This window comes from Sorex araneus, chromosome 4 (genome assembly GCF_027595985.1).
Source record: "Sorex araneus isolate mSorAra2 chromosome 4, mSorAra2.pri, whole genome shotgun sequence".
Taxonomy (NCBI): domain Eukaryota; kingdom Metazoa; phylum Chordata; class Mammalia; order Eulipotyphla; family Soricidae; genus Sorex; species Sorex araneus.
This window is the reverse complement of record NC_073305.1, coordinates 44315139-44342897: the sequence shown is the minus strand read 5'-3', so window position 1 is coordinate 44342897 and position 27759 is coordinate 44315139. Positions and strand designations below refer to the sequence as shown.

General features: G+C 48.5%; 1 protein-coding gene across 1 annotated transcript in view; it reads left to right on the top strand.

Annotated features, from left to right (window-relative positions):
- Positions 1-24237, top strand: part of LOC101542067 (elongator complex protein 6) — a 41995-nt gene extending 17758 nt beyond the window's left edge. Inside the window, exons 4-7 of the mRNA XM_055136969.1 lie at positions 13167-13288; positions 14521-14722; positions 15419-15565; positions 23815-24237. Coding sequence (XP_054992944.1) covers positions 13167-13288; positions 14521-14722; positions 15419-15565; positions 23815-23940 — 597 coding nt within the window. The 3' untranslated portion in view covers positions 23941-24237. The remainder of the gene's footprint in view (positions 1-13166; positions 13289-14520; positions 14723-15418; positions 15566-23814) is intronic.
- The last annotated feature ends 3522 nt before the right edge of the window (positions 24238-27759 follow it).

Genomic DNA, 27759 nt, shown 5'->3' with positions numbered 1-27759 from the left:
GCCCAACTCTTCTCTTGGATACTTTCTCACCGCTAGAGGTGCAGGGTGGGGGCCCCGATACTTCTCAGCAGAATAGTTGTGAAGGAAGAGTGGCCTCCTCGATCGTTAGAGGCCAGTGATCGGAGGATGACACTGGGGGTGAAGCCGAAACGGGGGCATGCGGAGGGGGAACAGCTGCCCAGGACATGGGACCTTGACCTGGTTGGAGAAGGGACCCTGACCTTGTTGGGTGGGACCCTGAATTGGGTGGGGAGGGGGCCTTTGTGCCCGGGTGAGGGGAACAGCCCTGACTGGGGGTCTTAGTGGAATCTGAATTGGGTGTGGAGGGGACCCCGGTTGGCCTGGAGTCGGGACCCTCACCCGGTAGGAGCAGGGCCCAGTGTCAGCAGGGAAGCCACCTTCTGTGCTGGGAAACATCCTTTCAACTGGACACTGATGGGCTCACGGCTCATGGCAAAGGCTCCTCAGCAAGTGAGTTTCTTCCCCAGGTCGGTCCTCAGGCTGCCCGTGGCGGGTGGGGGTGTGACCTCACTTCAGGACAGCAGCGCTTAGCTGATGAGTGAGCAGGAGGAGAGGGGAGCAGACAGTCACCTGGACCCAGGGTGAGTTCAAGCAGAGGAAAAGGCAAAAGCAGAGGAAAAGGCAGAGGAAAAGGCAAAAAGGGGTGTGCGGGAAGGTGAGAAAACCAGGGAGGAGGAAAGATCGGCCTTGTGGCTGGACTGAGCCTTGTGGCTGGACTGAGTGGCTGGCTGGACTGAGATGGGCCTTGTGGCTGGACTGAGGTTTATGCCTCGTCCCCACCCTGTCCCACCCCTCATGCCCACAGTCCCTCGGGCACCGCTGCGCTGATGCTCTGGGAGCTCTGCTCTTCGTCCCGCTGTCCTCTGTCTTGGTCCTCTGGTAAGAGCGCCAGACTTGACCTGCGGGGCTCTGTCAGCTTGGCCTTCGCCTCACTGGGCAAAGTTATCCTGGTCCCTTCCTTCCTTAGAGATCACATCCTGCCCGAAGTGTGTCCCATTCTCCGGTCATCAAAGAGGTGCCCCCTCAAGAATCACGGCGGTGGTGTTCTGCTGGGCAGATTTCCTCAGAGCACCCACGGGCCCTCGACCCAAGGCTGATTTATAGATGTCTGGGTCCACCATGGATGCATATGTTTTAGGATAAGATGGCACAAATACCCACTTTCACTACATGATGATATTTTCACCAGGCAGGAAAGAGCCTCTGAACAATACACCTGCAGGTTGGGGACAGCGCTCTCCTGCCCCAGAGACACCATCTGACAAACGCTCAATCTCGGAGGAGCAGGAGGCACGGTGACTCACAGGGACTCCAAAATGGGGGACTTTTCTGATCATGCTTGAGCTATTTTTCAGGAAAAACTTTAGGAATACACTCTTATAAAACTTTTGTTATACCTTTTGAATACAGTTTGGTATACCTTATAATACCTTTTGATTGATTCATAAGAAAACACTGCCAGGGGCTAAAGAGACTATGCCGACTGTCAGGCACTTTGCTTGCTAGCTTGGCAGGTAGTAAATCAGTCACAATATGGTTTCTGGAGTGATCCTTGAGTAGAGCCAGGAGTAAGTCTTGAGCACCACTGGGTGAGGCCCAAAAAATAATCAAAGCACAATCAAATTACAATTTCAGTTCAACACTCTTATCACCGCCACAATTTCTTTTTGTTTGATTTTGTTTCGTATTGTTAATGGGCCATATCTGTTGATACTCAGGGGTTATTTCTGGCCCGTTCACTCTGTACCATCTGTCTCAGAGACATAGTGCCTTGTCATAGGTGCAGTTTGACTTCTCTCCAGAACATTTATTTGCATACAACATTGGTGTCAAAATAACATGAGCTTTTTATTTTCTTTTTGGGTCTCTTTTTTCTTTCTTTTTTTCTTTTCTTTTTGGCGATGCACAGGGGTTTCTCCTGGCTCATGCACTCAGGAATTACTCCTGGCGGTGCTCAGGGGACAATATGGGATGCTGGGAATTGAACCGGGTCGGCCGGTTCAAGGCAAAAGCCCTACCCGCTGTGCTATTGCTCCAGCCCCATAACATGAGTTTTTCATGTTGACATATCAGCTCTCCATTTGAGCCATTGTTGAGGGTTCACTAAAAGAATGCTGCCTCAACCCACACAAGAACTCATCTTACAGTGAAGATCAGTACCCAAGATTGTTCTCTCTTCAACAGAGTCACTGTGACATACAATAAGCATAAAAGTGGGAGATTATCCTTGTGATAGACTTGATTTTAAAATACTGAGAAAAATAAAATAAAATACTGAGAAAACATTTATTATATACATGTCATGGTATAAATGTATATAATGTGTTTATATATGTGTGTGTATTGTTTTGGGTTCAAGCCAGTTATGCTCAAAGCTACTTCTGGTTTGCACTCAAGGATCATTCCTAGAAGGCTCACAGGACAATGAAATCAGGGATCAAACCCAGGTTGGCTATGTACAAAGCCAGCACTCTCCACACCGTACTATCACTCACTTTATTTGACTGAAAACTAAAAATAATTTTTTTTTTTGTTTTGGGGCCATGCACAGCTGTGCTCAGGGATCACTCCTGGCAGACCCAGGGGACCATCCAGGATGCCAGAGGTCGAACCTGGATCGGCAGTGTGCAAGGCAAGTACCCTTCCTGGTGTGCTATCACTTAGGCTCACTATTACTCATTTTCAAATGTGAATGAGTTCATCATTTTTCGGTTAGGCCACAACTAGCCATACTTAGGGGCTACTTCTGGCTCTGTGCTCAGGGCTTAAACTGACGAGTGCATGGGGTTGAGCATGCAAGCTAAGTGCCTTAGCTCCTATTTTGTCTCTCTGACAAGTTGGTTTTTCAACGGCAGTTGGTTTTTGAATGAAGCATAATTGATGAATGTGGTGACTGGTGACTCCTCGAGACTGGCCTCCAGGAGAGTACGGAGCTGCCCTACTGCCCTGCCAGATCTAACATTATATGTAGCACACTTGTTTGTTCCACTCTCTGTCCCCAGATGCTCCAAAAAGTCAAATGTTCCAGGAGGGATGTGCCACATCCTGAGTCTTGGGAAATGCAAATCAAACCGTGGTCTAGCACTTTAGCTACACAGGAGGGCTGGGATACAAGGATACAACCTCCGAATCAAACCTGGGCAGTAGATGGAGCCATAGGAACCCTCATACACTGCTAGTGGAAAGGAGAGCTAGCTCCAGGAGCTGGAGCTCACACTTTTTGTGCTGGAGGATTGGGTCTGATTTCCTGTAGCACCAGGACTGACCCTGGTGAGCACCCAGGTGCCAATAGCCTACAAGGAATACTGAGTGAGCCCCCACCTCCCAACAAATAAAGAATTACATCCCCAAGTTCCCTTTACTCAGAGAAATGAAAATCTATGTCCACGTGGGAAAACATTCAGAAATATTCATTGTTCGTTATTCATAGCAGTTCAAGATAGAGGCACAGCAAGCCCCAGGAACTGATGCACGGTGTCTCTTGCGTCTCTCCATGGAGCCAATGGTCAGGCACCGGGGTCTTTTTTTTGGGTCACACTGGCAATGCAGGGTCACACTAACCCTGCACTCAGGAATTACTTCTGGTGGTCTTTGGGGGGCCATAAGGGAGGCTGGGAATGAACCCGGGTCAGCCGTGTGCAAGGCAAATGCCCTACCCACTGTGCTACCACTCCAGCCCCAGGCACAGGGGTTAGAGGGAGGAGAATATCTAAGTTAATATTTGTCCAAATTCCAGGCGGGTTTTCAGAATAGGCAGTGAGATGGTGGTCTCCAGCCAAGGCTTCAGGGTGAACTTGAGCTCAGGCAAGATTTGGGTTAGACACAGAACAAGCAGGACATTTCATGCTTGTTCATGGGCATAAATGCATGGCATGAAGAGTACATTGCTGGGGCTGGACTGAGCCACCAGGATGAGCCCATATAAGCTGCTCCACACAAGGGCAGGGACATAGGGACCCATGAAAATGGGCGAGATTTCTCGTGTGTCCTGACTGGTTTGGATGAGGCTGAACATGTTCTTTTGGCTGCCTTAGTATATAACTTCCAAAAATATACCGAAATCGTCAGTCTTTGTTTTCTCACAGATCCCTGGTTCTACTTAACCTGTTTGTTGTCAGTATGCAGATCCTAGGTACTTAGCCTGTTTTTTGTGGGTATGCAGATCCTACATTGTTTGTTTTCAGTATGCAGAAGAACTTTGCATGATCTTCCTGTAACTCCTTTGTTGATGACCTCACTGTATTGAGCCCTGTGAACTGTAGGATGGTAATAAAAGATTTCAGGGCTCTCTACTTTGGTCACAGAGTCAGAGAGCACCTGGACCCTCCATGACATAAATTTCTTTCTAGTTCCTTGTCTCAGCACCTCCAACTGCATGAATATTCACGCAACAGTGCTTGAAGGGTGCAGAGGGCAGGAGAACTGAGGGGCCAGGAGGTGGGGGAGGGATGTGGGCATGCCCTCAACATGTGGTCTGCTCTCCACCGCCATGATCCCTTACCCTCTTCAATGTTCTCTGGGGATGCGGTTTGGGACCTTATAAAGCGGGGCCAGTACTCTCAAGGAGCTGTTGCTATGGACACACTGGCTGGCTGACATTGACTGAGAGCTTGGGTATGGGAATAGAACAGATCTAGAATTCAAGTTCCAGTTTCAACACATGGGACTTTAGGCAGGTTACTCAATGCCCAGGTGACTCGGTTTCTTCTCTGTCAGTAGGCCTGCCTCCTTAGGGTCTGTGTCCAGAGCCTAGTAGATGAGACAGTATCTGAGGTGAGTTTCCCGGAAGCGGAAGCTGAACACTGAGATTCATGGTCTAATTAGGAGGTCATCGCAGACAGTACTACTTGGTCAGAGGGACATGAGTCATGCAAAGGAAAACATAGCAAGACCGACTTACCCAGAAAGTGTGCTGCCCTGGAGACCCAGCACCCCTCAGGGTGACGTCATCTGACAGGGGAGAAAAGCAGTGGCCATGGTCTCCTGGGTAATGGGAGCTGTGCTTTTGGACAGACTTGCTCCTCTTTCATTCCTGGTGCTTCTGTTAGCAGTGATGTCGGTGGGCCCACAGGTAACTTAGGTGTAGCGGGGACAAGAAAGACGGTCACTTTCTCCCCATCCACCTCTGCACCCGGGACCCAGAGTTACTGGGTTCTTGTCTCACCTGGAAGAAAATAATTTCAGGAGTAGACAGCAGTGAAGGAAAACAGATTTTATTCGGAGGTTTTGAAGGGTAGGAGGAAGAGAAAGTGGGAGAGAGTGGAGAGTAACATGCTCAAGAGAGAACCCGGGCTTCTCCAAGGGCTCTACACACATCCCAGCGTTAGACAGGAAAGCATGAAAGTGCACATCTCCAGAGGGCAGAGCAGGGTCACATGTGCTGGGCCACGTGGTACAAATAGCACAAGGGCTCAGGCAGCATATGTGTGCCCTTCCTTCGTTTAAGGTGGCCTTTATAGGGTTTCTCCAACCTACCCCTATGTGGGGCTTCTACCTAATTCAAAGTCTATTATTAAGGAGGTTACCAAGGCATTGGGAGTGGTGATGGTCTTCTTTGAAATTCCTTTCCTGGCCTTTCTTTTCTACAGGAGCTTCTCTGGGTCTGTAGCTGTAGATAGGTGAGGTTCTTAGCAGGCCCTCGTTCCTGTTTTCTGCAAGGTTGGCCTTCAGTACTTCAGGGCTATTGCGTCTCAGGAAATGTACTGCCATTGCCTTAGGAGGGGGCCTTCCCTATCTGCCCACCTGCCGACATAGCAGCAGCACCTTAAACAATTGAGCTCACCAGCCTCCAGGCTCTCTGGTGTGTAGTGGGGCTGGGATGGGAACCACTTGAAGTCTGAGTCCTCATCACAGCTCCTGGCCCCATGCACTCTCCCTGGGCTCCAGAGACTCCCGAACAGTTAACTAAGGTGGATTACTAGCACCTGGACTTTCAGGCCCTATGAAGTGGTGGTGGGCTAGTAAAACAATTTACCAAATAGCCAGACCTCTAGTTGGGAGAGGAAAGAATGAATTGAATAAATGATACACTGTCAGAAGGACAGTGGGGTGTCCTCCCTTTTCCCTTAGGTCTTTCCAAGGGTCCACTTGGGAAGGACGGTTAGATAAGACATACTATTGTTTTCAGGGACTAGGGACTGTGGGAATCTGCTGAGTCTGCTGGGGAGTGATTGGTAGAGCCAGGGATGTCCAGAGTGAATGACTGGAAGGGAGTGTGCTGGGAGGGACTAAGGAGAGGAGGGAGGGAGCAGGTCTCTGAGGAAATCCTATTATACATTCTCATTTACAGGTGTGACCTGATTGGTCATCTTCCAGACCTTATTTGCATACAGCCGGTGACATCATTGCACATGGCTTCCATATAAGAGCATGTGTGATCTGATTGGTCACCCAGCTCACCATCCTCCAACAACCTCACCTGCATAAGAAACCAGATTGGTGATTTCAATTGGACCCTTTATATATATACAAGCACAAGTCACTGTCTAGAAGGTCACTTTTTCTCCCTCTGCTTCTGACCTTGCTTGTCTGCCTTTATGCCTGTCTTGCCTATATCAATTTGAACGGATAAATGAAAGTGTACAAGAGAACGGGGCTGGAGCCATAGCACAGCGGGTAGGGCATTTGCCTTGCACGGGGCTGACCTGGTTCGATTCCCAGCATCCCATATGGTCCCCTGAGCACCGCCAGGGATAATTCCTGAGTGCAGGCCAGGAGTGACCACTGTGCATTGCTGGGTGTGACCCAAAAAGCAAAACAAACAAACAAACAAACAAACAAAAGAGACCTGTGCTGGTTGGCACGCTAGTCCCACATGACATCTACAAGAACCCAGATCTCTGTACTCTCTGTACTGAGGTAACAGTACAGGGAGTACAGAGCATTTCTGGGCATGTCAGACTGTTTCCATTAGATCTCTATGCACAAATGAGAACAAACAGCCTGAGGTTTCTCCATGGAAACCTAGTCAAACTACTTCATCAACAGTGCTTGCTGCTTAACTTTAATACCTTGTGTGCGCTCCAGACATTGTCATTCACAAGAAACTGACCAACGCTTAGTACTGTGGTACATCTTTTGGTAAAAGGAACAGGCTTTTCTCCACACCAAGCACAGTTAGACCTTTGTCCTGAAAGGGGCTACATGCCTGGTTGTATGTTTGGGAGCTAAAGATGTGTAAGTCCTCGGTTTGGGGAAAAAACAGCAGGACCTTGAAGATAGGGACCCCAGGAATGGGACTCAAGCAAATCAGTAGGGCCTTGAGCACTTAAATAGTGATATTTGAGCATTGTGTAGGGAAAAGGTTTGGGGCAGAGCCAGCTTTGTCTGCTAGACCATTAAAGAGAGCTCCCCAAAGACTGTAGAGGGACCCCTGAGAATCTAGGGAGGAAGAACTTCTGCCATTATTGTTAGCTGTTAGCTAAGATTCTTGGACCCTTTAGAGCCTTGGGGGAACCGTAAGGGCGTTAGGCTGCCCCTGGGCCCTGGAAAAGGGTGAGAGCAGAGACAATAAAGCAGGTGGTGGGAAATGGACACTGCTGAAGGGACAGGTGTTGAAACATTATATGATTGAAACCCCAATCATGAACAACCTTGCAACTGTGTATCTCACTGTGATTCAATTTTAAAAGTAAATAAAAATTGTTTGTTTTCTTTTATTAGCTTTTTGAGTCACACCCAGCAGTCCACAGGGGTTACTCCTGTCTCTGCACTCAGGAATTACTCCTGGAAGTGCTGGGGGATCATATGGGATGTTGGGAATCGAACCTGGGTTGGCTACCTGCAAGGCCAATCAATGCCTTACCCGCTGTGCTATCGCTCCAGCCCCATAAAAATTGTTTTTAAAAATTTTAATAATAAAGCAGCAGGACAGCAACTATGAAGAACATGAGAGAGGGGGCTGAAGTGATAGTACAGTGAGTAGGACATTTGCCTCGCATGCAGCCAACCCAGGTTCAATCTCCGAGATCCATATTGTTTCCCAAACCAGCCAGGAGTGATCTCTGAGTGCAGAGCACTAGGAGTCTGCCCTGAGCACATTTGGGTGCGGCCCTAAAACCAAAAATCAAAAAACCAAAATACCCTTAAAATTCTTCTCAAAAAGAACAGGAGAGTTTTTTCTCTCTGTTGGATGGACAGATAAAATGTCCAGGAGAGAAAGAGCAGCACGACTGAAAGATCGAGCAGCTAGTCACCCCTGCCACTTCCACCAGAGAGGCCAGCAGAGATCTCTGTCCACTAGCTCAGAGAGAACAGGGAGGGCAGAACTGCCCCTGTTACAGGTAGCTAAGGCAACTGCTCTCTTGCGTGCCTGACAGCCTTGTGAAGACCCTAAAAGCTTAAGCTGTCCCTGCCCTCAAGAGACCCCACGGAGCAATGAGCCTAGGAGAGAGCAAATGGGAACTGTATGTCAGCCAGCATGCGTGTGACTCCAGTACCAAACGTTAGATTCCTCCCTCAGGGCTGTCTCCTCCCCAGGCTACTTCCCCTTCTGACCCCAGAGACTCCCTGGCAGGTCTGACTGCTTCACAAATGGTGGAGAAGGCACGACCTGCAAATTCACTGCTCGGGCCCCATAGTCCCGGGACCATGATCCCTACACTTGGTGTAGTCGACAGTTTTGGGAGAGATGACCCTATACAACCAGTGGAGTGACTCTGCATACAGAGAGGCCAACGCTGGACGACTGTGGAGCATTAAGGTTGATGGTGAGGACAAAATTAGTGAGCACAGTGCTGAGCAGCTGAGACACCTGGTTCTAACTTCCTTTCTTGTCATCAATTTTATGACTTGATGTCACGTCTCACGTCTCAGCATAGCATTTTTCTAATCTTTAATGTAGGAGCTTGAACCCTGTGGAGGAATCACCATCGCCAATGTTTGATGAACTGACTTAGATCAAAGCTGCCCTGTGGGCCTCCTGGAAACCTTGACCTAGAGGAAAAACTCAGGTAATTAGTCATTAACATCTCCATTTGGTTTTTTTTTTTTTTTTGCTTTTTGGGTCACACCTGGCAATGCACAGGGGTTACTCCTGGCTTTGCACTCAGGAATTACCCCTGGCCGTGCTCAGGGAACCATATGGGATGCTGGGATTTGAACCCGGGTCAGCTGCGTGCAAGGCAAATGCCCTACTCGCCGTGCTATCTATCCAGCCCCTCCATTTGGGTTTTGATTTCATTTTTCTGATAATTAGTGACACAGAGTATTTTTTTTCTCATATATCTTTTGACCTTCGGAAGTCTCTTGCCCCTGCGCCTGGCTGTCTTAACTGGGCCCCCTCGGAGGGGGACAGGTTGAGATTTCTTCTCCACTCTGAAACGAGTCCCTACAGCTGAAGACCTCCAGAACCCAGCCACAGCCATGCTCAAGGTCACTCTCCACACGTTCAAAAGAGCCTCATGCATGAAGGAACCGGCAGAGGAACCCAGTCAGGTGTGCGGGACAAGGGGCTGAGATCTCCAAGCCTGCTCGCATTGGACTGGGCCTCGTCCACCAAGATCTCTCATTTTCCAGTAGCTTGGCAGCCACACCCACAAACTGCCCCCAGCGCCATGAAATCCCATCAACGGCCAAGATTCAGAGACTATAAAACAAAGCTCCTGGAACCTCTTATAGCCTAGTTCTCCCTCTCGAAGAACCTGGCATGGTCCCAAGAGTATCCTGCCCACATGGCAGAGCCTGGCAAGCTCTCTGTGGCGTATATGATATGCCAAATACAGTAACAATGATGGGTCTCATTCCCCTTACCCTGAAAGAGCCTCCAATGCAGCACACTGGGAAGAGCAAGTAAAGAGAGGCTGCTAAAGTCTCAGGGCTAAGGACAAATGGAGACGATACTGGCACCTGCTCCAGCAAATTGATGATCAATGGGATGACAGTGATGACAGTGATGATGATCTTTTGACCATCTCTATGACTTCTTTGAGAAGGGTTCTGTTCATATCTTCCTCCCATTTTTTTAAGAGGATGGTTTATTTTTTCATAAGGTTCTACCAGTACTTTATATTTATGTATATATATATATACACACACACGTATATATATATGTATGTGTATATATACACAGTATATATAATGTATGTGTATATATATATATATATATATATATATATATATGGGCTGGAGCTATAACACAGCGTGGAGGGCGTTTGCCTTGCATGCAGCTGATCCGGGTTCAATTCCTCCGCCCCTCTCAGAGAGCACAGAAAGCTACTGAAAGTATCTCGCCTGCATGGCAGAGCCTAGCAAGCTACCCGTAGTGTATTTGATATGCCAAAAACAGTAACAAGTCTCACAATGGAGATGTTACTGGTGTCCACTTGAGCAAATTGATGAGCAATGGGATGATAGTGATACAGTAATATATATATATATTTGATATCAACCCTTTATTTGCAGTGAAGAAGCTTTTTAATTTGATAAAGCCCCATTTTCTTATCTTCACACCAATTTTCTTGGCCAATGTCATAAAATCATTGAAGATATATCTAGATTCAATGTCATGAAGTGTTCCGCCTATGTTTTCCTCAACATAATAATCTATTGCGAACCTAAGATTCAGATATTGTGGGGCTGGTGGCAGACTTCTGTCATGGAGATAAGAGTGTGGCTGTAAGAGAACACTGAAGTAAACTCTTTCTTTAGATTTGCTTTCTCTTTTGTTGGATATCAACCCTAAGTGCTTTAGGCTTTATCAGTGAATTGCCCCTTTCCTCCTCCCAGAGAAGCTTACCATGCCCAAGCTAACATCCTTAATTTAGCCAAAGTCTATCTTCAACCTCCCCTTTGTGTTGGATATTAACCCTATGTGCTTTAGGCTTAATCAGTGTATTGTCTCCTTTCCTCCTCCTAGAGGAATTTATATTACCCTTGCTAGCATCCCTAATTTAGTTAAAGTTTATTTGTAATCTTTCCCTTGTATTTTACCTCATATTGTCACAGTCCCCCATGTTAATCTCGATTGCTTGTAAAACAAAACTTTCTGGTAATTCTGAACTTGTATTGATACTGCTTTGTATTTGAAGTGCTGTATTTGGGGACTTTACTGTGGTTCTTGGTGGTGGAATATGTGCACTGGTGAAGGAATGGGTGTTCAAGCATTGTGTAACTGAGACTTAAACCTGAAAGCTTTGTAACTTTCCACATGGTGATTCAATTAAAAAAAACAAAAAGGGCAGCACATGAGCTCAGATAATGCAGTCATGTCAAGAACACATGTTGCATTCCAGGTTCCTGGGGGCATATCTCTAGCCCTGGTGTCTGTGTTTCTGTATCGAAAGCTATGGACCCTCAGGTTCGCATTGGCTCCTCCTTCTCTGAACTTTGAGGAAAGATGTGGGGAGGACTGGGCATGCAGAGTACTCAAGCACAAGCTCCCAGACTTATCTGGCCTGTCTCCTTCTTTTTTTTTTTTTTTTTGCTTTTTGGGTCACCCCCGGCGATGCACAGGGATTACTCCTGGTTCTACACTCAGGAATTACTCCTGGCGGTGCTCAGGGGACCATATGGGATGCTGGGATTCGAACCCGGGTTGGCCGTGTGCAAGGCAAATGCCCTACCCACTGTGCTATCGCTCCAGCCCCCTGGCCTGTCTCCTTCTTATTAGAAAAATATCTCTCAATATATAACCCCTGAAAAATCTGCCTTCTTTTTGGGAGAGGGATCAGGGGTACACCCTGTGATACTCAGAGGTTACTCCGGGCTGTGCACTCAGGAATCACTCCTGTTAGCACATGGAACCAAATGGGTGCCAGGGATCATCCTTGGGTTGGCTGCATGCAAGGTGAGTGTCCTACCCTCTGTACTATTGCTCTAGCCCCAGATTGGCCTTCTTTGAAGCAAGTAAAGATCTATTTGCCCAGTTGCGTTGTAGCTAGTCATACTGCCCCTGTATTGTTCCAATCCCTCAGAGGAGGGGTGATGTCACCCACTCTGGGGAACACACTCTGGAATGTGACGGAATGTGATACCTGCAGTAGGAGAGGAAGACTCCTCCTGCTGTATCTCTGTGCTAAAGGTAATAGAAAGGTAATGAGCAGGAGCAGAGGTGATCGGGAGTCTGCGTCAGGGAGCTGCAGCTCATGTGCCCTGGAGCATGGACATACAACTGGTTCTGGTTCTGGAGTGGGGCTCTGGGTCTGCATTTATGTATGTGTCTGTCTGTTTTGGTGGTTTGGGGCCATACCTGGCAGTACTAGGGCTTGCTCCTGGCTTTGCATTCAGGGATCACTTGGCAGCAGTCAGGGGACCATACGTGGTGCCAGGGATTGGATCCGGGTTGGCTGCAGTACCCTACCTGTTGTACTACCTCTCGGCGCCTCAAGAGATTCTTAGTTACATGGTTCATGAAACAACATATATAGTTTTTTGTGATGTGGAGCAAGTGTCAATAATCTAACCCCAGTTTGTTAGGGCTATTTGTGTGTGTGTGTGTTTGTGTGTGTGTGTGTGTGTGTGTGTGTGTGTTTTGGGCACTCGGGCGGGATTGGGGGGAGGAGGTGTGGCCAAGCAGTGCACTCAGAGTTTCTTAGGGGCTACTCCAGTTTGGTGCACTAGGGTTGTTCCCTGCGGGCCCTGAGGAACCATGACCTCCTGGGGCTCTCACATGCAGAGTTTGTACTTGGTTCCTGTGAGCTGCCCACCATAAATACATGCATTTAAAAGGGAAATATGTATGAGATAATACCAAGAACCAGTACTGGAAATGGTAAAAACAGCACAGGGATTAAGACATTTGACTTACATGTGCCCGACCCAGTTTGCTCTTAGGCACTGCCTATGGTTCCTTCAAACATGCCAGGGGCCTCTCCTGAGCATAGAGCAGGAGTGAGCCCTGAGCACAGCCTGGGCATAGCCCAAACCCACCGCCTCCCCCCAGCCCCTAAACTGCAAAACCAGTACTGGATAATAATAAAAGTAAATACGTAAGCAAAAGGGGTCGGAGTTTAAATGAAGTGACAGATGTAATAGCAGATCTGCAAACAGAATGGGGTTGTGGGTGGGGGCCCCTGCAAGAAGCCGTGTGTCCGGTGGGGAGGCTCCCGTCTGCAGGTGTGGGGAGCCCCACATACGCTTGTGCACTGCAGAGCAGCTTCTTTGCTGGGCTGAGCCTGCAGCACACAGTGACCCCGTGTCATCTTCAGGGTATCAGCCTGACCACGGCGCGGGAACGTGGCCAGCTCGTCTTTTTTGAAGGACTCAAGGCAGCGGTGGATGTCATCTTCCGGGCTCCTCGGGGAGAGCCACAGCCCCTGCAGTTTCTCAGGTCAGTGTGTGTGCGAGTGCTCGCCCCTCCGAGCTCTGCTTTACCTGCTGCGCGCGGCGGGGAGAATGACAGGCTTTCCTGTTCTCTCCAGCCCCAGCGCAGCACTCGAGCACCCACCTCTGTTCTGCTCTTGCCTCCCTCCAAGGCCAGCTCACCAGGGCCACCAGGGGTTAGCAAACAGAGTTGCTGATACAACATAAACAGAGTTGTCAGCATGTTGCATTGGAATATAGGCACCTGCATTCTGGCTTCTCATCCCTGAGTGGTTTTGCAGCGCAGAAGCCAAGTTAGAAGCCAAGAAACCACATCCCCTCAAGCCTGAAATATTTGCGCCTGACTCGGAGAACACTTATCAGCTGCCGACTCAGGTGTCCTGCTGCTTGTCCTTATGGGCATCGGAGCAGACTCCCACCTGACTGCTCTCCTTCCTCCAGAGCCAGGGTGGCCTGCACCAGCTGTGCCCACTGTCCCCACTCTGTTCAGCCTGGCGCCTTGTGCCCGGTCCTGCATGTGGCCCTGACATATCTACGACCCAAGTCTTCACTGCCATCCTTACTCATGGAGCTGAGCCCTGGGGTGTGGCTCTGGTGCTTTTGGGGTCCCTCACCTCTTGCAGAACACAACAGCAAGGGTTTCACTGGGCAGCTGGAGGAGAAGCTGTTGTGTCCCTCTGCACGTGAGGCGTATGAGTGGCTGGGCAGCTTTTTTGTTTTTGGACCACACCCAGTGATCCTCAGGGGTCACTCCTAGCTCTGTGCTCAGTTGTTACTCCTGGCAGCACTCAGGGATGCCAGGGGTCAAACCCAGGTCATCTGTGTACAAGGCCAGCGCCATACTCCCTGTATTCTCTCCCTGGCCCCCTGGGTACCTTTTATACTGTTAGGACCTCTTGGGGAGGCTTCTCCTGTCTTCCCAGTCCAGACTCTTCCAGGTGCCTTAAACTCTCTTTAGACGAGAGACTGGCTGGCAGCGCTTAGGTCTCAGGGTCTGTTTGTGTTTCACGAATCTCTGGGAAAGTGTTTGGCACCTGGACAGCCTCAGGGAATAGCTGACTGAAGAGCCACTTAGGTGCGTGTGCCCGAGCCTGCCTGACCGTTCCAGCCAGATCGTGACCCCTCAGCACCAGGACTCGGCCACAGCTGCAGTCTTTTCCTGCAGCCTCTTCCTGGTGCTGCTCCAGAAATGACTGTAGACAGGGGCAACTCTCACGTCTTTTTTATCTTGTGTCCCAGGGAGGCCACCGCTGGGAGCCTGCTGCCACTGTATGAGTTTGTGCAGAAGTCACTGAAGCCGGAGGCCAACGAAGACACTTTGTGGAGGTGGCCAGTGCTGCTGGTGGATGACCTGAGTGTGCTGCTGAGTCTGGGCGTGGGGGCCGTATCCGTGCTGGACTTTGTCCACTACTGCAGAGCCACTGTGTGCTGGCAGCTGAAGGTACCCCTGCTCCCACGTGAGACCCGGGTGTCCAGGCGGGCCCCTCCAGCTCTCCCACACGGAGGCCACGTGAATTTGCTTGGGAGTGGGCTGTGTGGGGCTGCACGTAGCCAGGTTTCTGGGGCAGGGGCAGGTTAGTGTCTCTCGGAGTGTGTTTTATAGCTCAGTGGAGCTTATGGTGTCAGTGACTTTAAATCCTGGAAGGTTCATCACAAATATAGCTGTTGACCCAGAAAGGTTGCTATAAGATCAAATTCTGGGGCACAGAGGCCACTTTAGTTTCCTGCTTAGGGACTTCCTGGTGGTGTTTGGGGGATCCTGTGGTGCCGGGGATTGAACCTGGGGTCTCACGTTGGGAGAATGCTCCAACCCTTTCAGCCATTTCCCAGACCCCCAGTATTTCACCAGTAATAGACCAGCCTGTGCAGTAGGAATGGCTTTGCTGCCAGCCACACAGGATCCCAAGTGAGAGGAGCCCAAGAGAGCAAGGTTGGAAATGCTATCGACACTGTCCTGGGGCTGTTTGGAACTACGGTCCGGAGCCTGCAAAGGTCCATCCAGGGGAATGATGTTTGCAGCAGACTGGGAGACGCTGTGGGGAGACCCTTTGCAGGGAGGAGGCTCTGAGAGTCCCGTGCTCCTTGCCCTGTGCTCCTCCCAGTCAGAGCCTCTGTCCTTCTCTTCCCACTGTCACAGGGAAACGTCGTGGCCCTTGTGCATGACCGTGGTGATGCTGAGGATGAGGAGAACGCCCTCCTGCTGAACGGCCTCTGTCACCAGAGCCACCTGGTCCTGCGTGCCGAGGGCCTGGCCACTGGCTTCTGCAGGGAGGTGCACGGGCAGGTGTGCAGGGCTGCCCGGGTCTCGGTGGGCTGCTGAAGGGCCACTGGGATGACACCGGGCCTTCTCGGGGGGTTCCTGTAGTGGTGGGGAAGGCTGGGGCTCTGTGAGGATGCGGGCCAGGTCGGCTCCAGCCTGACCCAGGTACCAGAGCAGGTCTCCTGGGTTTCCGGTCTGTGCTCAGGCCACGCCCTGCAATGCTCAGGGCCTATTCTCACCGCAGTGCTCAGAGATCTCTCCAGCTAGCACTTGGGGCATCACAGAGTTCCGGGACTGACCCCAGGCCTCCTGCCTGCCTGCGTGGACACAGGCACTCAGGTCTCAGGAGCAGGTTGTCTGCCTCCTTCCTTTAGTGACTGATGAGGAGATGGGGGTGTAGATGCAGTGCCCTATGTCCACAGCAGAGGGCGCTGCTGTACGAGAGCAGGCTTTCTGTCCTGGCCAAGGGGACAGTTCCTGTCCAATAGAGACGCAGGGTCTCAGGTGCCTGCTTGCTCATGGCTGCCCCTGGCAGAGCCTGGCTTGAGCAGAGCCCAGGGCAGGGCTCTGTGCACCTGCGGTGTGGCCCACCAGGCAGGCCCCCGAGTAAAGTCAGGGAAGCTGTACCCAGAATGAGGGCTGCGAGCGCCTCTGCTGAGAATGCTCGGGGCCTCGTGCAGAAGCTGAGATCCTGCTGGGAGTGAGGTCAGGTTCTCGCCTTCCCAGGCCTGCCGTGGCGCTCTGCCTTTGGACACTCCTCCTGAAATCCTCTCCAAGGCCTCCCCGCGGCTCCCCGATTAGCTTTTTTTTTTTTCCTGTTACTAAGCAGTGTTTATTTGCCAGTCGCACTTGAACAGAATCAATGTGGGCAAGAGTTAGAGAAGTGCCACAATAAGACAGAAGTTGCTTGGGCCTTTCTTTTTTTTTTTAAATTTTTTATTAGTGAATCACCGTGGGGGTACAGTTACAGATTTATACATTTTTGTGCTCATGTTTCCTCCATACAAAGTTCGAGAACCCATCCCTTCACCAGTGCCCATTCTCCATTACCACCAGTAAACCCATCATCCCTCCCACCCTCCCCAAACCCATCTATTAGAGCCCAGGGGACCACATGGAATGCTAGTGATCAAACATGTGATGGTCGCAAGCAAGGCCAGTATCCGACAAGCTGTACTGTCTCTCTGGCACCAAGTCATTATTTTGCTTGTTTTTTGTTTGTTTGTTTGTTTGTATATTATTTAAATATTTTTTTAAATTTTTAATTAGTGATTCACCGTGAGGGTACAGTTACAGATTTATACAATTTTGTGCTCATGTTTCCCTCATACAAGGTTCGAGAACCCATCCCTTCACCAGTGCCCATTCTCCACCACCAGTAAACCCAGCATCCCTCTCACCCTCCCCAAACTCATCTCCCCCACTCCACCCTGCCACTGTGGCAGGGCATTCCCTTCTGTTCTCTCTCTCTAATTAGCTGTTGTGGTTTGCACTAAAGGTGTTGAGTGGCCACTTGTGCTCAGTCTCTAGCCCTCATTCAGCCCGCAACACCCTTCTCCCCTGCATGGCCTTCGACCACATTATAGTCGGTGATCCCTTCTCTGAGTTGCCCTTTCCCCAGAATGTGAGGCCAGCCTCCAAACCGTGGAATCAACCTCCTGGTACTTATTTCTACAATTCTTGGGTGTTAGTCTCCCACTCTGTTATTCTATATTCCACAGATGAGTGCAATCTTTCTATGTCTGTCTCTCTCTTTCTGACTCATTTCACTCAGCATGAAACTTTCCATGCCAATCCACTTATATACAAAATTCATGATCTCCTTTTTTCTAACAGCTGCATAGTATTCCATTGTATAGATGTACCAAAGTTTCCTCAACCAGTCATCCGTTCTAGGGCATTTGGGTTTTTTCCAAATTCTGGCTATTGTAAACAGTGCTGTGATGAACATATAAATGCACATGTCGTTTTGACTATACTTTTTTGCCTCTCTGGGATATATTCCCAGCAGTGGTATTGCTGGGTCAAATGGGAGCTCAATATCTAATTTTTTTTTAAATTTAAATTTTATTGAATCACCATGTGGAGGGTTACATAGTTCTCAGGATTATGTCAGTTATACAATACTCAAACACCCTTCCCTTCACCCGTACCCATATTCCATCACCAACCACCCCATTATACCTCCTGCCCCTTCCTGTCCCCCCAGTCCCCGCCCTTGTAAGTAATAAGTTTCACTTCGTTTACGCTTTATCTTGGTTATAGTCCATGTTTCAAAACATAACTCACTATTGTTGCTAGGGTTTCCCCCAAAAAAAGAAAAGACAGTCCCACTGTCAAGGAAGCATTTGATGGCTCTCCATTGCTGAGAATGTAGAGATATTAAGTCCCGCTGTTTGTTACATAACTTTTCTATTTTTTTCCCCCCCTCGTCCCGTGCCACCGAGATCACGCCTGTTTGGTAATCACCACGCTGCCTGACAAAGGGAAAACAAACCAAAAAAGATGGTTATTTCCCGTCATCAGCCGGCGTGGGGCTCTGGCTTAGTTGATAGTCTGGTAGAATGTCTGCAAGCAGTTTCTGGAACCAAAAGTAATACGCTGGCATCGGCCCCGGCTCGAGATTCCACCAGCGTCCCGCTGTTCCAAGTACATAATAATTTATTCCCTTGTATCCCATTCCCACGCCACCAGGTCCGTGTCAGCTTAATTGACATCGTACTATGGTTAATGCCACGCCACGTTTCTTCCAGAGAAAGAAGGATATTTCTTCTTAGCTGGCGTGGGGATATGGCTTAGTTCAGTCTATAGAGATGGCTACCACTTTGGTAGCCTTCAATATTTCAGCAGAAGACTTACTATTCTTGTTAGGATTTCCCACCAAAGTCCGACCCGTTAAAAGGGAACCATTTCATATTGGTGATGATTAAATGATAATAAGTTGTGTGGCCATGGCAGCGGCCTCACGGCTTTGAATTTCTGTATAAAGTCCAGGGAAAGTACAGCCAGAAATTACACGTCGCTACAAACTTTAACCCTATTATGGTCCCCCCAAAGTCCAACCCATTACAAAGGAACCATTTCATATTGCTGATGATTAGATGACATTAGGCTGCCGCGGCCACGCGATTTTGGGTTTCTATATAAAGTCCAGGGAAAATTCTGCCTAAAGTTCTATCACTACAATCTTTTACCCTTCAACAAAAAACTCAGTACTATTGTTTGGAGTTTCCCCCCACGGTAAGCCCTGCCAAAAAAGGAACATTTACACGTTGCTGACAATCAAGAGATATTAGGTTGAGTGGCTGCGATAGCAGCCGAGCGGTTTTGGAATTCTATATGAAGTCCAGGGAAAATTCTTTTGGTAATTGCATCACTCGCTGGCAGCGCCTGGGCCAGAAGCTCCGAGCACACAGTTTGGAGGCATTTTGGGGGCGCCGCTCATGTCCAAAGTGGTTCAGTTGCCTCCGGGGTCGATCTCGCGCGGGGCCAGAAAGGAGCGTCCCCACATGGCTCTGTTCAATATCTAATTTTTTGAGAATCGTCCATATTGTTTTCCAAAAGGGCTGAACCAGTCGACATTCCCACCAGCAGTGTAGAAGGGTCCCTTTCTCCCCACATCCTCTCCAACAGCGGTTGCTTTTGTTCTTTTGGATGTGTGCTAGTCTCTGTGGTGTGAGGTGGTATTTTTTGATCTGCATCGCTCTGATGATTAGTGATGTAGAGCACTTTTTCATGTGCCTTTTGGCCATTCGTATTTCTTCCTTGGTAAAGTTTCTGTTCATTTCTTCACCCCATTTTTTGATGGGGTTGGATGTTTTCTTCTTGTAGAGATCAACCAGTGTTTTATATACCATTGATATCAACCCCTTATCTGATGGGTATTGTGTAAATATCCTTTCCCATTCTGTGGATAGTCTTTGTATTCTGGTCACTGTATCTTTTGCGGTGCAGAAGCTTTTTAGTTTAATGTAGTCCCATTTGTTGATCTCTGTTTTTATTAGATTGCTTAGTTCCGTGTCATCTTTGAAGATACCTTTATCTTCAATATCGTGGAGGGTTTTGCCAACCTTGTCTTCAATGTACCTTATGGTTTGTGGTCTGATGTTGAGGTCTTTAATCCATTTTGATCTGACTTTTGTGCATGGTGTCAGGTCAAGGTCTAAGCCCATTTTTTTGCATGTGGTTGTCCAGTTTTGCCAGCACCATTTGTTAAAGAGGCTTTCCTTGCTCCAATTCACATCTCTTGCTCCCTTATCAAAGATTAGATGATCATACATTTGGGGTTGTGTGTAGGGATATTCCACCCTGTTCCATTGGTCTACGGCTCTGCCTTTGTTCCAGTACCATGCTGTTTTAATTGTTACTGCTTTGTAATAAAGTTTGAGGTTGGGGAGGGTGATGCCTCCATCCTCTTTTTCCCAAGAATTGTTTTAGCTATCCGTGGACGTTTGTTGTTCCATATGAATTTTAGGATTGCTTGACCCGTTTCTTTGAAGAATGTCATAGGTATCCTTATAGGGATCGAGTTGAATCTGTATAATGCTTTGGGGAGTATTGCCATTTTGACAACATTGATTCTCGCTATCCACGAGCAGGGTATATGTTTCCATTTCCTCATGTCCTCTTTTATTTCATGGAGTAGCGTTTTTATAGTTTTCTTTGTAGAGGTCTTTTACTTCCTTGATTAAGATGATTCTGAGGTACTTGATTTTCTGGAGCACGATTGTGAATGGGATTGCTTTTTTCATGTCCCCTTTCTCTGCCTCATTGTTTGCATATAGGAAGGCCATGGATTTTTGGGTATTGATTTTGTAGCCTGCAACTTTACTGTATAAGTCTATTGTTTCTAAGAGTTTCTTAGTAGAGGCTTTAGGCTTCTCTAGATATAGTATCATACCGTCTGCAAATAGTGAGAGTTTGATTTCTTCCTTTCCTATCTGGATATTGGTCTGTAATTTTCTTTCTTAGTGCTGTCTTTGTTTGCTTTTGGTATTAGGGAGATGTGTGCTTCATAGAAACTGTTTGGGAGAGTTCCTGTTTTTTCAATTTCCTGGAAAAGTTTGAGGAGAACTGGCAACAGGTCTTCTTTAAACGTTTGGAAGAATTCACCAGTGAAACCATCTGGGCCTGGGTTTTTGTTTTTGGGGAGGTTATTGATTACAGTTTCAATTTCCTTAACATTGATGGGTCTATTCAGGTATTCCAAGTCTTCTTTGTTCAGTCTTGGGAGATTGTAGGAATCAAGGAATCCATCCATTTCTTTTAGGTTCTCCTTTTTTGTGGCGTATAGACCTTCAAAGTAGTCTCTAATGATCTTTTGAATCTCACTGGTTTCTGTTACGATGTCCCCCTTTTCATTTCTGATTTGATTTATTAAGGTTCTCTCTCTTTCTTTCTTTGTGAGTCTTGCTAGCAGTTTATCAATCTTATTTATTTTCTCGAAGAACCAGCTCTTTGTTTCATTGATCTTTCGGATTGTTTTTTTGGTTTCGATGTCATTAATTTCTACTCTAATGTTTATTATTTCTTTCCTTCGGTCTGGTTTGGGTTCCTTTTTCTGGTCCTTTTCTAAGGTCTTGAGTCGTGAAGTCAAGCTATCTATGTGGGCCCTTTCTTCCTTCCTGAGGAATGCTTGGAGAGCTATAAATTTTCCCCTTAACACGGCTTTAGATGCGTCCCATAGGTTTTGGTAGCTCGTGTCTTCATTCTCATTTGTTTCTAAGTATTTTTTGATTTCTTCCTTGATTTCCTTCCTGACCCACTCATTGTTCAACATTGAATTGTTTAATTTCCAGGTGTTTGATTTGATTCTCCGTATCGGTGAGTGGTTAGCTTCTATCTTCAGCGCATCGTGGTCTGAAAAGATAGTTGATACAATTTCTATTTTTCCGATTCTATTGAGGTATGTTCTGGGGCCCAGTACATGGTCTATTTTAGTAAAAGTTCCGTGTGCACTGGAAAAGAATGTGTATTCTTTATTTTTGGGGTGTAAAGCCCTATGTAGGTCTATTAGGCCTCTCTCTTCAATCTCTTCTTTCAGAGTCAGTGTTTCCTTGTTGAGTTTTGTTCTTGTCGATCTATCTAGAGGCGATAAGGCCGTATTGAAGTCTCCAACTACTATTGTGCTGTTAGTGATGTCCTCTTTGAAGTCTGTTAGAAGTTGTTTTAATTATTTAGCCGCTCGTTCATTAGGAACATATACATTTAAGAGTGTGATTTCTTGGGGCTGGAGAGATAGCACAGCGGGTAGGGCGTTTGCCTTACACCTGGCCGACCCGGGTTCAAATCCCAGCATCCCATATGGTCCCCTGAGCACGGCCAGGGGTAATTCCTGAGTGCAGAGCCAGGAGTAACCCCTGTGCATCGCCAGGTGTGACCCAAAAAGCAAAAAAAAAAAAAAAAGAGTGTGATTTCTTTCTGTTGTACATATCCCTTGATAAACAGAAAATGACCTTCGCTGTCCCTTTTAATCTTTTTCAACCTGAAATCTATGTTGTCGGATACCAGGATGGCCACTCCAGCTTTTTGAAGGGGGTTGTTTGCTTGCAGAATTGTTTTCCATCCTTTGACTTTGAGTCTATGTTTACTCTGTTCAGGTGTGTTTCTTGCAGGCAACAGAATGTTGGGTTTAATTTCCGGATCCATTTTGCCACTCTGTGTCTCTCGATAGGTGCATTTAGGCCGTTGACATTGAGAGAGATTATTGTGATGGGGTTTTGTGTCATCTTTCTGTGGGATTTGTTGTTCTTATGGGGCTCCTACTTGTCTTACAGTAGCCCCTTTAGACCTTCTTTCAAGTTTGGTTTTGAGTCTATGAAGTTCCTGAGCTGTTGTTTATCTGAGAAATAGTGTATGGTTCCTTCGAGTTTGAGTGAAAGTTTAGCCGGATAAAGTATTCTTGGTGAGGCATTCATTTCGTTGAGTTTTTTCACTATGTCCCACCATTGTCTTCGGGCTCGGAGGGTTTCCTCTGACAGGTCTGTTGTAAATCTGAGGGGTGCTCCTTTGTATGTGATTTCCTTCTTTGACCTTGCTGCTTGCAGAATTGTGTCTCTACCCATAGCATCCGTCATTTTGACTATGATATGCCTTGGAGTCTTTTTATTTGGGTCTCTTTTTGCTGGTACTCTTTGGACTCCTTGTATCTGGATGCCTGCCTTCTCCAGTTCTGGGAATTTTTTAGCAATGGTGTCTTTGACTGTTTTTTTTTTTTTTCCATTGGGGTTACTTCCCTGTGGTTCTGGTACTCCAATGATTCTTCCCCAATTAGCTTTTGAACCCACACTCCGGACCCATCAAGGTGGATGAGTGCCTAGCCCAGAGCTGTTCAGAGTCGAGGGGCCTGGTCAAGCACATCTGCAAGCCAAGGGCGCTTGTGTGGTGCCCCTGGACACAGCCCGAGAAGTCCCCCTGGACAGTGTGTGGCCTGGCCCTGGAGCCACTTCCCTGCAAACATTTCAGTCAGTCAGAGACATCCATCATTGTCCCACACCCATCATCATCATGATGAACATTAGCCTTTCTGAAGCAGTGGTTTCTTTTGTTTGTTTGATTTTGGGTTGTGGTGTTTTTGTTTTGTTTTGTTTTTGTTTTTGTTTTTTGGCTTTTTGGGTCATACCCAGTGGTGCTCACAGGTTACTCCTGGCTCTGCACTCAGGAATTACTCCTAGCAGTGCTCGGGAGACCATATGGGATGCTGGGGATTGAGCCCAGGAGGTCTGCCGTGTGCAAGAAAACATTCTACCTACAGTACTATCTCTTCTGCCCCAGAAACAACAGTTTCTAATATGTTAATTTTCAAAATTAGTGCACAAGAACGAAGCATGCATAGCCAAAGTACGCAGAGCAACTAAGATTTTGAAAAGGAAGAAAAAATGTCATCTGCATATGCTGAGCTTACAGGTCTTTCCTTCCTGCACATCTTCTGTCCAGAGTCAGTGCCATTGTGAGGGCACAGGGGAGTCCTTTGTTTCCTGTGGGGGCCACACCCAGCTGCCCTGGGGATCCTGTGGTGCTGTGGATTGAATCTGAGCCTCTTGTAAGTTCAGCTGTGCTCTGCCTCTCGAGCCATCCCGTCCCGGGACCTTCCACTCTGGCAGTCAGCTGTGTTTGGGATGTTGTCCCCCGCCCATGTACTGAACTCATAGAGGTCTCAGGGAAGGTGCAGATGGGCCATGTGGGGTTAACGTGGAGCAGGTTTCTGAGGGGCTGTGTGTTGGAGGTGTGGGATATGGGGTTCGCCTCCCTCATTCTTCTCTCTGTCACTCTAGCTGAGGATCCTCTGGAGACTGCCGCAGGCCACAGCCCAGCGGGATCGGAGCCTCACTTACCAGTACAAGATACAGGACAAGAACGTGTCCTTTTTTGCCAAAGGCATGTCCCCTGCTGTTCTGTAGCCTCTCTTAGGGGCTGCTGAAACTGCCCTGGACAATCTGTTTTCAAAGGTTCATGATAATCAACAACGTAGGAGTGGATGTAGACGTGGGAAGCCAGGAGGGGCTGGCTTCTCAGAGTAAGCCGGAAATGGTGCCTTTGTTTCCCGAGTCCTGCTCAGGAAACACCGCTAGGGATCTGCTATCCTGGCCCTGCTGAGATTCAACACTGCATGTCAAGCCCTGTGGAAAGGACCCTCAGATCCTGCCAGCCGTTGGCCCAGTTACTTTTGATAAGTGCTTCTCAGAGCCAGAGTGGGTGTGACTGCTCTGTTCAGACGAAGGAACATCACCTGGCCCGCATCCCCAGTGACAAGACAGAGGATGATGGCCACTTGCAGAGAAGGAACCACGTGACCTCCCTCGCATTGTCTCCCTTACTTTTCAGCCTTAAGCTGTACAAGGCCTTTTCCCTTCCATCCAGTGAGGGAGGGGATGGAGCGCGATGGGAAGCATGCAAAGGCGAGAGAGTGGACTGTCACCCACGCCCGACATGTGCCTGCGCCCGGAGACTGGCTGTCTTGGAGAAAGCCTCTGACCCAGTTCACAGCTCTGACTTCTCTACTGTCTAGGGGGCCTGGCCCCCCATATGCTCATGACGACTGAGCCATCGGGGCCAGGCACCCGACGGAGGTCCCACAAGGCCCCAGAAAGTGACTGGAGGGACTGTTCTTTCTGCCAGGCAGGTGGGGCGCAGGCAAGGGGCAGGGCCTCTACCCTTGAAGGTGAGCCGGTGTGTGCGGTGCTGAGGGTGGACCCTCGGCCTTACGGATCTAAGACAAGAGTGTCCTTTAAAGCTCCGTGAGTCTGATTTGAAAAATAATGAAAAAGTGACTCGTTTGCAGTGACTATGGAAGTTTCATGTTTAAATTTTTACAACTTGAAATATTGGTTAAAGGGAACAGTTAATTATTCATTTTCCTCAAGGCATACTGTCGTGTTTGTTACTGTCCAGGAAGAGTGGAGTAACCAAGAGAAGCTGGTCTGGTTCTCGATATGTTACAGACCTCTATGAAAATTCGAAAATTGTGAGTGTAGAAGAGAAAGGGTTTAATAAAGAATCTTGTGTGTCCTTTTGCTCTTTCACTGGCTTATGTAGCAGTGGTTGGGGGACCTTGAGATGCCAAGGAATGAGCCCAGGTCTCTGGATGGAATGCCAGTCCTTCGTTTCATCAGAGAGCTCTCTCTCTCTCTCTCTCTCTCTCTCTCTCCCCTCCCCCCAGTACATCTTTCTTTATTCTCCAGTGTTTAATGAGCTGCATATGAACTTCATAAGACCTGCATGTTTTTCTTTTGTTTATTTGGGGGCCACACCTGGCTGTGCTCAGGGCTTCCTCCTGGCTCTGCTCTCAGGAATCACTCCTGGTGATACTTGAGGGATCATGTGGGAAGCCTGAGATCTAACCCAGGTTGGCTGTGTGCAAGGCAAGCACGCTACTACCTCTCCAAACCTGAGATGCAGTTTTGAATGACCAAGGTGCCATCAAACATAATTTACTTGATATGAATTTGATTATGTTTGTTCACTAGGGTTGTAAATGTTCATATGAAGTTTTGTATCTTCAATGACCGGTATTTGACAGTGTCATATTCCAAGTTGCTTTGCTCTTGTCTTGGCATTTCCAGTTGTTTTATAAACGATAGTACAAATACATGATTGTTAAAAATATAACCTACTTCTCTCAGGGGTAGGCCTTCGTACAGGGTGCCAGGGATTGAACCCTGGTCAGGCACGTGCAAGTAAATGGCCACCTGCTGTCCTATCACTCCAACCCTTCTCGTTTGAACTTGTGAATGCTGAAAAAAGACTTGGCCATTTCAATGGACTCGGCACCAATGATTAAGACAGATGAAACCAAAACTAAAATGGAGGCTGGAGCGATAGCACAGTGGGCGGGGCGTTTGCCTTGCATGCGGCCGACCGGGGTTCAATTCCCAGCACCCCACATGGTCCTCTGAGCACAACTAAGAGTGATTCCTGAGTGCAGAGCCAGTAGTAACCCCTGTGCACCGCCAGGTGTGACCCCCACCCACCAAAAAAAAAAAAAACTAAAATGGACTCTTCCCACTCACACAATCAAGTCTTATAGAAGAACATTAAATCAGATGTGGGTTCGTGTTGCCAAGAAGCATATTCTAGAAAGAAGTTGTGAAGACAGGCACATCTCTGCCAAGTCTGCCCAAATTCCAGGCAGTGTATCAACAAAAAATGAGTTGGTGAGAACCAGGTCAAGGCTTCAGAGAGTCAAGAGAACTAGGGGGAGAGCCGAATTCTGGACAGAGGCAGCAGGACCCTACTTAGGGATAGAGACCATGACAGGAGGAAGGGGGGGTTGGAAAACAAGATGGCCGTCAGAGCAGAGGAACCTAAGCCAATGGCCCAGAGAGGGGAGAATCAGTTGGGTGACACGGTGGGGGAGGGGCAGTGGGCACCAGGCCCCGTGGAACCCTGTGAGGTTCTCCCATCCTTTGTGATGCAGGCTACGCTATATAAGGCAGAGCCGCTTGCTCAAACCTCAGTTGCCTCAGGCAGCTCGCCGGCACGATGAGAGTCCTTATATGGATGCTGATCGTTTTGTTCGGTTTGCAAATTGAGAAAATGTTGAGCCTAGTCTCAGAATTTCTCGGTGCTAACTGCCCTACTCTTTACCTTGAAGTGGTTGGAGTGGGTCTATTTTTGTTTTGCTATGTAGTGAAAACATCCTATTGCACCTTCTGCAAAAAGAAATCAGAAAATAAGGTAGGAGCCGATACCAGCACTTGAGCGAGTTAGGGCGGTGGTTGTGTCGCCTGGTTCTGCTCGCACACCACAGAGTGGGCTTGCTCGCTTCAGAAGAACGCCTTAGTCTGAGGAGAAGGCAGCACCTCACTCTCCTCGGAAGGCAGACTGTGGGGCGGGGATTCGGGCAAGACAGGGCTCCCCTGTATTTCACAGGCTAGTGGGAGGGGTGGCAGGTTCCCAACTCAGAACCCCCAACTCCCCCATGACCCAGAGTCGGCTTCCCTTTCTGGAGACTTCAAGTTCTCCAGAGAGAAGAAATCTCCCAGAGAGACCTCCGGGGTTGGGAGGCGGCATCAAGCCTTCCTCCGTGTCAGCTCTGAGGAGAGCAGAGCAGGGATCGGGGCCCTGGACCAGAACTCATGTCCTGAGACAGGGAGACCGGACACACAGGGCCTGCCCTGCCAGGCAGCTCCTGGACAGGGGCCATCGTTGTTCATAGAAGGAAACCAAAAAAGCAGAACCAAAGCAAAGCGTTTGGTCACATCTATTGATGACTATGAGGCACAAACCCACCTGTTTGTGGCAGGACTTCTTTGGTTTGGGGTCACGGTGTCTGAGTTTGAGAGAGGGAAAAACTGGACCCAATGCTCATTGATTTTTGTCTTCTCGGTGCCAGAAAAAAGAGAGAAAAAGGAAAAGGAATTTGTCCCTCAGGGGTGAGTTACTGCCTTTCCTACCTGCGCCCTCCCGGGGTAACCCCCCACCTCACCCTCACCCCATTCCCACAGTCCCAGGGCCCTGGTCTCTGAGGGTGGCCGTTGCTTCCACAGACCTTCCCTGAGAGCAGGACCCTCAGAGGAGCTGCTGAGGGGAAGGTGGGCACAAGCCCTTGTCAGACCCTGCTGTGCCCACCCTGGGCACTGAGGCAGGGAGGGATGAGGCCATGGGTGCCCCCCTTGGTTGCCGTGGGAGACGAGAGAAGACTCTGCTCTGAGTTGGTCAGAATACGGGCTGTTGGCGGGGATCAGATCCCCCTGGATCTCCCGCAGCTCTCTCAGGGA